Below are 12,449 nucleotides of genomic sequence, written 5' to 3'. Positions count from 1 at the left end.
TTGATGCTCCTGGATTACACTTTTGAGACACGAGGGTGAAGGCAATCATTGGACAGAGCATTAGTGATGTGCTGCAGCTGACCTTTCTCTTGCTCTACGTTATGGACAGTGAAGAAGTCGATGACTCGGGATGTGAAGTCCAGAGTGACGTGCTCTTTGTTCTGTTGGATGGTCAGACAGTGGCGGTCTCCGTAACTCGCTCTGGGCATCCCCCCGCTGTACAACAACACTGGAGAGCTGGAGCGGGACACAGACGTTTGGTTTAATTAGACCAACATGGAGCGAGTGTGACATAAGGCGTCATTATGAAACAAAAAATGTGTTGTACACTTAAATGGAAATATGAAATTGGCCTAACAAGGCTTTTTCTTTTTGGTTTTGATTCACAAAAATAGGAAGTTAATTATGAGGCAGTCTTCTGTGTTTCTTGCAAAAGGGAGAACAAATATTCTTCTTTGTGCAGGAGACACAAACCGGATTATTGAGACATGAAATCCATGTGAAATTATGTTTATACAGCAATAAAAAATAGAAAAAAGAAAGAAAAATAACACAAAAATGATAGAAAACAGACAAATGAAAAAAGGATACACAAATATCAGGGTTTTGATTAAACTGGGTAACATGGGCGCTGAACCCTTTTACTTTCGGCGTGCGCCCTCAAACCAAAACGCCAATTTTCCTGGTAAAATTTTAAAAGGAGTGCCAGAAAACAATATATCTGGTCTTCAAAAACTGCATAAATACTCCAAAAAAAAGTCAAATGTCTCATCAGAAGGAAGAGACAGGTCTGTTTTTACGGAGAATAAATAGGGGTTGGATGTCCGGTCAGGCTGACACTGAAACTGAGATTTCTGAATTAGTTTCTTTTACTCTCCTTCTTTCTGTAGAGGAAGTAAAGAAACCTTAACTCTGGATTTATTTGTCGTTTGAGGTGCAATATATGACTCTGCAGCTGTAAGACATTAAGTCACTATTATTTTCGCTTCCTCTGTTGCATGATTTTCCCCGGAAAGTGGGCGGGGATTTAATTTTGTCTGGAAGTGACGTTAGCGCCCTGATCATGATGCACAATGAAACAAAAAACAGGAACCAAGATTTACTGGCAATTTCCAATCTAATGTCAGCAATCAAATAGAAACAATAAGTCACAAAATAAGCCACACACTCACCCCGTCTGTGTCGTTCTCCACAGGATCTTGTTGATGGCCTTACAGGGGAACGGACCTGTGACAGAAGTCATGCAGAGTTAAGTAGAAACCAAAACATTACCGAGACATTTATTGGATTAAAATTAATAAAACCTCACGAAAAGAAAGAGTCGCCTGAGAGTTATTAATGTTATCTTTATGGATATTCTTCCTCGTTATGCCTTTATTAGTACGTCCCTTTTTATTTTATTTAGTATTTTAGTTTGTTTCCAATGCAACTGATGTTATATTTATAGTAAGGAAGGAAGAAACGTCCTGTCATTTACCAAAGAAAAAGGCAATACGAATTTCATTTCCATCCAGAAAGCCTTTAGGTCAGAGAGAGAGGGCGAAAGACAGGTAAAAATAAGATTTGAAAAGTGTCACTCCCACGATGAACCTGACCTAACCCTGACTCTAATTCTGGAAATAGTAACGAGTCACTCTGAGTCACGGTGGGTCAGCACTCATCGTCAGCTATTTGACAAGAACATGACCTCCACCGGACCTGGACCACAAAGTGTTTGAACAAGAGACACTAGCTGGGAAACACAAGCAATGTGTGTGTGTGTGTGTGTGTGCATTTCTCACCATATGGGATGGTAGAGGACACTGGCTGCTGATTGCAGGCGTTGCCGTTAGTAACAGGCCACACGGAGTACCCGCCATCGTTATGGGAACTGACGAATAGGTTTCCGGAACGTTCCCACACCAGACTCTCCAGCTGCTGCAGGACACACACACACACACACACACACACACACACACACACACACACACACACACACACACACACACACACACACACACACACACACACACACACACACACACACACACACACACACACACACACACACACACACACACACACACACACACACACACACACACACACACACACACACACACACACACACACACACACACACACACACACACACACACACACACACACACACACACACACACACACACACACACACACACACACACACTTAATTACACGTTATAGATAGTAACACCGTTTACTTGTTGACACTGGAAGGACTTCAAGGAGTCAAGTGCCTCCGAGAGCAGCTCAAATATTTCTTGCCATAAAAGCCCGTAACTGAGAAGTACTGCTGGGACTAGTGATTATTGTCCTTATCAATTAATCCAACGAGTATTTCTAGATTAACTGATCGATTGTTTGGTCTCTACAATATAAGAAAAAAGTCTTAAATGTCAATCCCAGTCACTGAAAGCCCGATTATATCCAGTAAAATATTATATAAAAAATAACAACTTTATATTTGAAGACCTGAAAACATTTTTTACTTTTGCCCTCTGTGGATTAACAATTGATTAGTTCACTTTTCGTTGCAGCTCCAGCTGGAAGACCTATTTAAAAAGACTTTATCTGTATTTCTTCATTGCTGTGAATGTTTTGCAACTCATTTCTGGCCTGTGTGAGTAAACTACAACATATCCAGAAAAAAACAACATAAGAACTATTCTTAAAGTTCTTCGTTGTGACATCCTGAAAGATAAATCAAGGAACACCAGTGTGCACTCGGCTCTGCTCTGTAAACCAGGTACCTGTTTGCCCAGGAAGAGCTGCTCGGTGTGACGGGTGCTCAGGTCCCAGAGGACCACCAGGCCCCGGCTGTAGCCAATCAGAATCTTCCCTGGCTGTTGAGGATGTTCCTGAAGAGACTCCACCGGCCCCAAGGATTTCCCACATCTGTACTCATCTGGCAGGCTGGGAAAACAAAACCAGTACCCCATATGTTGTTGATTAAACATGTCCACAGGTTTGGTTTATAGCACTTTCAAAATGTCTTAAAGGAGGTCCTATTATGCTTTTAACAGTTTTCCCTTTCCTGTAGTGTGTTATATAGGTTGTGTGCATGTAACGGTCTGCAAAGCTAAAATCCCAACACTTTAGCCAGAAAATGAGGACAATTGTATCAAAAACCATCACTCAATTCACTCAGGTGTGACCAAATTTGACAAAGAGGACCTTTAAGCCTACATTATTTTGTTACATACACTATTAAAGTAAGTTTCAATGACTGTAATTTCCCTTTAATGCACGTTTGGGACTGAAAAGTAGCTAAATCATGACAGGAGTGGAGATAAAAATCTGGGCTTATTGATCATCCAGTCGGTAAGTAGAACACAGGGAATGGACGGCACCGTATATTTCAAAGCACTGTTTTCCATTTACACAAAAACAACCCAGAGCAAAACACGAGAAGTGTTCAGATTTATGTAAAATCTAATCAACATCAAGCTCAAACCATCTGAATAAACACCACCACAGGCAGCTGTCTCTGCAACAACAACAAACATAAAACACTCAAATCAACATCAAGCTGCTGGAAGTTTGTGAACTAGACATTCCTCTGAGGCAGCTGAAGAATGTGGAGCAGGACACACCCTCGAGATTTCAAGAGGATTCCCCCGGTGAAGGATGGGGAGAAGAGAGGAGAGGAAGAGGGTAAACAAACGAACACAGTGCGAAAGAAAAGACGGCAATGCAGCTTTCTCTCTGGGGGGTCTACAGCGGACGAGGCAGAAGAGAATCGGTCAGCTTGCATGAAACACACACACACACACAAACACACACACACTTCTGACTGCTTTGTGGTAGCGCTCACTGAGGAAGATCCTCTCCGGAAGCACAGAGGCAGAAAACATTCCCAACAAAGCATTCCATTGTCTCTGTCTCTACGTCCACGAGTATTTTTAGGGAATCCAGCATCCTGCTACTGATTCCCAGTGATGAGCCTCTGTGTGTGTGTGTGTGTGTGTGCACGTTAAGAGATTCAGCTGAAACACTTCCCCAACCGGAACACCGTGTTTTGGCAGCCGTTACAAAGCATCCCTGTCTAAAACCTCCCTTCCTTTGCACACACACACACACACACACACACACACACACACACACACACACACACACACACACACACACACACACACACACACACACACACACACACACACACACACACACACACACACACACACACACACACACACACACACACACACACACACACACACACACACACACACACACACACACACACACACACACACACACACACACACACACACACACACACACACACACACACACACACACACACACACACACACACACACACACACACACACACACAGCTTATCAGGGCCCTCGTTAGGCCTCAGTTCCGCCCACTACCCTAAACAAGCCGGTTAATGAGGGGTTTGGACGGTCAGTCACCGCGGCTCGGTGAAGCCACTGTATCGACAGAGGAATGCAGGGGAAGGCTGCGGCACGAAGGACGAAGAAACAGCTTTGTTTTCGTTGTGTACCTTGAAGACTTTGCACCTAGTATTGCAGCCTATGCCTCTGTAAAAATAGGGGAAGGCTGACTTGTATGTGAAGAAAGCGTTTTGTAAAGACTGGGAAAATGGCGTCTGTTTACCATCTATAGACCAATCCCTGCAGCGTGCATGTCTGTTGCACACAGATTATTTTTGATATGCAGATCTGTGCATATTAACGTGATAACGATGCACAGGAAGTGTTTTGATCTGGTTCACTGCTGACTCTCATACATGGCCGCACACTAGTGCTCGCAACACTGCAGAAAGGAGGGGTTGGAAAAAATAACAGAAACAGGAACTTTTATTTCTGACAAAATGTGCATATTTTTGTTGTATTTCTGTATATTTCTATTCCTTGTGAACATTTTATTTTAATTTTGCAAACGTTTTTTAAAAATATTTCTATAATAATAGTTCTAAATGTGCTCCTTTATTTACAACCTTCCTCCTCTGTTAATGTTTGCACTGTTATTCCCCAGAGCAGATTAATTGTACATGTAAACCACTTGCCTATAAACCACATTCAGACTTCAATAACAAAGAAAATATCATTTTTCTAGAACGTGAAGTCTATCGCTCCCTCTCCTCTCGTCTCTGAGCAGCGCTGAGGATATATAGCCGTTCTCATGGTCCATGAACCACATGACCCCGACCTGCCTGCTGCTGCTGCGGTCATAGGGGATATTTATTTCTGTGTGTGTGTCCGACCTGCTCAGCTGGAGCTGTGAGGGGAGGAAACTGGAGTGCTAAATGTTTACAGGAAGACATACTGTGACAGGGACGGAGGAGTCAAGAAGAGATGGGCAGAGAAAAGGGAGAAGAACGTTGCAATGATTTGTTAAATGTAGATGCAATGTTAGAAACATACGCACCTGCCAGTCCAAAAACAACTGCATCAGACTTATGGTATGTTGGGTCAATCTTTCCTAGGCTCCAGATTTTCTTTTAGTACATTACTTTTGTCGTGTGCTTTCTTTGAGGTCAATTATACGGGACAGTCTCACCTCTGGGTGACCTGGTCCTGTGGCAGCGTGAGGTTGTCCTTCAGTGACAGGCGGGGCAACTCCAGGAAGTAGACGCCCCCTCCCTCCGTGCCGATGCACAGCAGGTCGCACGACCTCAGCAAGAGGAGGACAGTCACCCGAGTGGCACTGAGGAGAAGAGGAGGAGGAATGAGAAGAGGGAAGCTTCAGTCACGATAGATTTAACCCACCCAATTATTGAAGAATATGGGATATATTCAATGACGAAATGACCCACTTTGCTTTAAGTGCAATCTGATGAAACATTGAAAAGTGTAATAGAAAGACTAAGGTTAGTTAAGTTCAAGGGTGTCTTACAGGAGTATTTAGACACAAATAAATGAAACGGAAGATCAGAGAATTCATAAAAGACAGAAGATAGTTAAACTTGATCAGTTAAATTACCTCTGGAAAAGCAGTGGTAAAAAGAACATTTTCAAGCCTAGATTTAAAAGATAAAACATTTGGTATGTAAAGTACCTGCAGCTCTCGATGCCTGGTCTTCCTGGGAGGCTGTAGCTGTTCACTTCCTGGAGACTGATCAAACCTTCTTTCTTCACCCCGCCCACCTCTCTGGGGGCGCCGGCCACCAGCTCCCACAGGTGAATGGTGTTGTCGTCGAGCAGTGACAGCAGGCGGCCCTGTCACATGCACAATAATGTTGATTTCATACAACTTTAAGCCACCACTCTCTTTGAAAAGCAGGAGATAAGAGCTCACCTGTCCAGGCAGGAAGTGGATTTGTGTGACCGCAGTAGTCTCACTGTGTAGACCTGTGAACTCAACGCCAGGGCAACCGTAACTGCGAGGGTGCCGTTAAGGAAATCAAATATATATAAAATAGTTTTACACTTAACAATGGACAGAATAATACAAATAATAATAAATACATAAAACAAATAAATAATAATAATGTAAATTATAGTTAAAATAAATGTTTTTAAAGAATAAAATAATAACAAAAATAATAATAATAATAAAGCTTTATTTGGAAAGACATTTTAATACACCGGAGGGAGCTGAAAGTGCTTTAACAATTGGACAAAAAACAGATTCAATTCAAGTCAGAGGTTAAAACACATTAGCACACATACAGCACGTGTACATGACATATACCTGATTCCAAGAAAGTAAACATAGGCAAAATAATAAAGAAGTGGAAAAAAAGTGAGTGAAACCAGATCCCAAATCTGCTAACATGTGTAATATAGCAGAGACTTAATTCTAGTATGAATAAAGGGATCATTTAGAGCCACTTATGAGCAATATGGCACCAGGAATAATCTTTATGCATACTGTGTGCCGATTGAAGGAGAAAATGTTGTCTCCAAAAATAGGAACTAAATTAAACTGAGTGATTAGGACGGCAGAGACTGTTAAAGCAGTAACTGTGAGCTGTAAACCAGAAGAAAAACGCTGGTTAGGTGTAATAGTAGGGGAGAAATTAGAGCGCTGTAACAAAGCTCATAGCAATTAGAAGCACCAGATGACGCAGATGCTCAAAACCAACATTTTGTGTGTGTGTGTGTCAGTAGCAATCTTAACAGCCTTTGTTAGTGCAGTAAATGAAGCCGTAATAAAAGCTACATTCGAGAACAGTGACGCCGAGTACACACGACTAGGCTAAATCTGTCTACAACCGTGTATTAGCATTGACACACTAGCAGCAGCTACTCACACACACTTTTGAGAGCAATACTGACACACGTAGCTGCTTACATAAGCCCGTAAGAATGTGGATTAAAAGGCAGAAAATAGGAAGGAAATTTGGAGAGTTTGTGTGTGACCGTGTGCAGAGCTGGTTTTCTGTTTTCCTCCCACTATCTGTTTATATTATAATGCTTTAAGATAAATATCACGACTACGTACAATTCATTTCATCCCCTTTACATGGTGATGCTTTTCTTTCCTACTGTTGTACACTCTACATCTTCTACCTTTATTCTCTGTAGGGGATTCGACAAATTAGAAAGGGGTTACTAATTCCTCCTCTTGTTAGAGAAAAGGTCACGACAATTTGTTCTCTCTCGTTTGGTCCATGGGGGGTCCAGAGGAGTTTTAATACCCACATTCCTCCGCTGTCTCCTTTTTCATTTACCTCCTTCAGTTCCTGGTAACTCCTCTGCTCCGATTCATAGAAACCTACCTGCCCTCCTCTGTCTACCAAGTATTTAAATCCCTCCTTTAAATCGCTCCCTCCCTGGAGGCCCGGCGGCTGAGTGTTATACAAGCATTCCTCCAGTGTTGTCACTTCCTGTCCCCTGGTTTTATTCACTGCAGTAACACATGCCTCAGACAGCTGGAGGTGGAGGTGTCAGAGGGTCACTCACGGGTCATGAAACACAGGGCCAGACAAAAAGAGAGGCCATGATTTAGCTATAATATTGGGGTAGTTCGACATTTTTCGGAAATACAATTGTTTGCTTCCTTGCAGAGATTTGTTTTCAGTGATGCATGCTAAATTTGGAACCACGGCTAGCAGCTAGTTAGCTTAGCTTAGCTATAAGACTGAACACAGTTGGTATATCTCTGTGAAAGATGTTTCAAAATCTGCCTAAAACTTCTTCTGAATCTCAATAGTACATCTGTTTTATCTCGTTGTTAGGGGAGTTACTGCGCCTCGCCAAGTAACTGTCCAACACCACATTCATGGTCACCCCTAAATGTGTTTTAATTTATGATATTGAAGTTTTCAGACCTTTGGAGGGAGCCAGGCTCGCTAGTCTCCTGGCTGCAGCTTCATATTCAAAGACAAGACATAAGATCCTCTCCATTAACTTTCAGCAAAACAGACCATAGGCAGATTTAAACTGCAAGATATTTGGAGGGTGCAAAACAAGACTGAGACACTGAGGAGCAATCACTTCAAACTAAAAACTGAAAAAGGGAAAGACAGAATTACAAATCAAAGACGCTGTACTGCTGTGCTCTAAAGTTTCATGTTAGAAAACTGGCAGAAAAGTGAGTGATGGAGAGAAATGTCCACAGCTGTGCGGATTGGACAGCAGTGGTTTGTGTGTGTGTAGTCCAGCTCTGTAAGGACGACCGCAGCACATTCAACACTAATCTATACAGCAACTCCCACAAATTTAAAAGCTGGCTGTGCGAGAAAAGAGTGCGAAAAGCAAAGCAGATCAAATGAGACCGCTAATGACTGTTTAAAAAACGGCGTCGGAGCCCAGCTGATCTGGAGCAGCTCTGACAGAAACATGGCAACCAGCAGCTCCAGTTTCAGATGCTGTCATTCCATGTCTGACAGGCAGCGGAGAGAAGCAGGGCCGGGGTTAGAATTGCAATTATGAGGGAGGGGGGAAAAAAAGTGTGATAACCAGTAATAATAAGCTCAACTATAGCACATGATTCATGTGTCACGCACACTTCCTGGTCCTGGTCAGCTGGTGGAGGGATTTCATGTTGATGAGGTCATCACCAGGGACAGCTGTAGAGAAGCTCTTTCTGTAACCTCATTATATGTTTGTCTATGTGTGTGTGTGTGTGTGTGTGTGTGTGTGTGTGTGTGTGTGTGTGTGTGTGTGTGTGTGTGTGTGTGTGTGTGTCCTCAATAGTGTTGGTGGGCATAAAACAATTGTTAAAGTGTGTCAATCTTCATTCCCCTCCCCCACTGAGCAATATCAAATATAAGCGAGTAACAAAAAAAAAAACGTTTCGAGATGCAGTGATCAATCTTAAAAAACACGTCTGGCTTTTTATTTATAATTTACATGCACATATATGTGGCTGATGGTTGCTCAAATTACACAGAAAGTAGTGCAATGGGGTCTGTGATAAAGGAAATTGAAGACACCCTGGTCCTAAAAAGTAAAAGTCTAATTTGTCAGTAGGATTTTATGATTTAATGCAAGTATCTTTTTCCTAAAAATGTATTTTCAAATAGTACCACCAGATTCTTGCTTATACAGAGCCCTAGTTTAATACCTTCTGGCAAGTATCGAGTTGCTGTGGTGTAAGATAATTTATTCAACAACTAAACAACTTAAGTAGGGACTCTTCTTGGAAACAAACAACACCCACGTTCAGCCTCTAAGCGACTATTGGGAGTTGAGTCGCCACACAATTACTCATATGTGTAAATAAGTGAACTTTACAGGTTTACACACACGCTCAAAGTTACAGAAACGCGATGGCTGCTGAAGCATTTCCGTCTGGATCAAAGTCTCTGTCCAACATCTGTCATCCCTAGAGCCATGACTCTAGTATGATCATAAACAGAGCAACACTGTTTATTTTAAAAAGGTAACTGGCACTGATTTCCCTTTACTTCTTCTTGATTACACGTGCGATCAAATCATCAAGGACTGATTGCCATTTATTTTAAACCTGTCACTTAAAGATATGCCTTAATGTGAGATTCGTGGATAAAAACCAGAAGTGAGAGATGAAAGGAAGTGCTGCAAATTCTCAGGATGCTCCGCCAAGAACATCAGAGGCTTCTCCCACAGTGTGCACACACACACACACACACACACACACACACACACACACACACACACACACACACACACACACACACACACACACACACACACACACACACACACACACACACACACACACACACACACACACACACACACACACACACACACACACACACACAGTAAGGTTAATACTGGAGCTGGAAACAGTGACTCAACGCAGTAATTCACGAGTCTCCGCAATTCAATTTGGAGATTAAAATTTAAAGCATTAATAAAAAAGAACCACAGACGCTCATAAAGCAGCGAGACAAGTGGTGAGGGCAAACAAAGAGAAGTGTATAAACGGTCCTGGATGATACAGTGTTGAAATAAGTGTCCCGGGCGTTCCTGACAAAGTTGCGTTAAAGTTTCAGAAGCATTCAGTCGATGAACAACCTGTTGAATGTGCAAGAAAAACCACCCAGTGTGACATTGCAAGATCTGCTCACCAGAGAACCCTGCATTTCTACACAATGGAGGCCTACAGTAACTCATAATCACTGAATCACTGTCTCCAACACACACACACACACACACACACACACAAGTGCGGTGATGCAGAGAGAGAGCGTTAGCAAGGATAAAGCGATTTCACGGTCTGAATACAGACAAACAGAGGGCATTGTCCTCCATGGCAGACACACAGACAACAGCCAGCACACACTCCAACACACACACACACACACACACACACACATATGAACGTGACAGAAGATTGGGACGGACAGGAAGGAAGGATGAATATGCAGGTTGACCACACAGAAATAGAATTAGACACCAGAGGAGAAATCAGAAAAACTTTTATGAGACTTCAAACAACTTCAGTTAGTTTTCGCTGGAAACTTTTGCGTGTTTTCTCTAACTCCCTTTTTTCCACACACACACACACACACACACACACACACACACACACACACACACACACACACACACACACACACACACACACACACACACACACACACACACACACACACACACACACACACACACACACACACACACACACACACACACACACACACACACACACACACACACACACACACACACACACACACACACACACACACACACACACACACACACACACACACACACACACGTCTGGCAAAAGGCAGTTGACAACAAGACAGGCCAAACAACTCCACCCACCCACTAGAGGAACAATCCATCTCATTTGCATCCTCTCTACGTCAACTAGTACCTCTCCACCCCCCCCCCCCCCACACTCCTCTTTATGTCCCACTCCCCTCAGAGCATGCTCCCTAGACCAAGAGATATACATAGACAAACATTCATGCTCTCCGGAGGATGAATCGCAAGGACTTTGATAACTGCATTGATTAAAAGAAGTGTGTTTAACCATAATGAAAAATCTGAGACCCCTTCGTTCATTGGATCTCAGAATAAGATCTACTATCATGAGTAATGTCAAAAGGAAATCAAATAAAAAACAGACAAAGGGAATAACAGAACATTTTGTGACTGATTTTGGCAGTAGAAATGCCCCCCCAAGACCTGGTCCTTATCCCATTCTGGGTGGGTCAGGATTTTGTTCTGGCAACAGTCAGCCGGAGTTGAACCCTCACGCCTCGTTGGACTGTGTAGGAGTGTTGAGCAACTTTTATGGGCCAGCCGATGAGTTTCACATGTAGTTCAAACTGCTTGTAGAAACATTTCATCAACTAATGTAAGCTTTCCCAAGAGGAGACATGTCTGACTGGATGGAGATGGATCGACATTTTGTACAGACATTCATGGTCCCCCAATGATACATTTAAACCACTCTGGTGATCAATTAATTAATCCGCTTTCCTGCAACATCATCAGTTTGATATGAGAGAACTTGCATAATCCAACCAAATATCTGCAAATCCAAAGACATTCTCATCAACCTTAGCTGTACTTTGTTGTTAGTGCTTGGTGGCGACTGTTAGCATGCTGCGGCGCTAAAGTAAGAGTTTGAATAGGGTGACGTCATTAGCATTTAATACAATTCACTGCAGTTTGCCCTATATTGTTATTATCATCATTGTCCTAACTGTTTCTGTTTTTCTAGCTTTAAAGGTCCTTAGTATATTTACATTTGGTGTGAATATATGTATATATTTTAATGCTAGCGGTTTCTTCAAAATACTTGTTTTTATTATCTTTACATTTTTTACAACTTATTGTCTTACATTGTTTTTGTTTTGACACCAAATCAAATTCCTTGCTTGTGTAAACATAGCTGGCAATAAACTTGATTCTGATTCAGCTTAACGCACCGCTGGCTCACAGAGCTGCTCGTGTGTAAACATATTGTTGATAAGTTAAATGAACTCTAGAAAGTCACATAAAGTTAACATCCAAATAGACATGGACCTGTATCAACAGGAGGGAGTATATAAAGTAGA

General features: G+C 42.3%; 1 protein-coding gene across 1 annotated transcript in view; it reads right to left on the bottom strand.

Annotated features, from left to right (window-relative positions):
* The window catches only part of llgl1 (LLGL scribble cell polarity complex component 1), a 39,991-nt gene that overhangs the window by 16,191 nt on the left and 11,351 nt on the right, over positions 1-12,449 (bottom strand). The window contains exons 3-9 of the mRNA XM_063904516.1: positions 6,293-6,374; positions 6,053-6,213; positions 5,555-5,701; positions 2,772-2,934; positions 1,782-1,917; positions 1,173-1,227; positions 83-237 (exon numbers count right to left, since the gene is read on the bottom strand). Coding sequence (XP_063760586.1) covers positions 83-237; positions 1,173-1,227; positions 1,782-1,917; positions 2,772-2,934; positions 5,555-5,701; positions 6,053-6,213; positions 6,293-6,374 — 899 coding nt within the window. The remainder of the gene's footprint in view (positions 1-82; positions 238-1,172; positions 1,228-1,781; positions 1,918-2,771; positions 2,935-5,554; positions 5,702-6,052; positions 6,214-6,292; positions 6,375-12,449) is intronic.

Source organism: Eleginops maclovinus, chromosome 16 (assembly GCF_036324505.1).
Source record: "Eleginops maclovinus isolate JMC-PN-2008 ecotype Puerto Natales chromosome 16, JC_Emac_rtc_rv5, whole genome shotgun sequence".
Taxonomy (NCBI): Eukaryota; Metazoa; Chordata; class Actinopteri; order Perciformes; family Eleginopidae; genus Eleginops; species Eleginops maclovinus.
This window is presented reverse-complemented; position numbering and strand designations above follow the sequence as displayed.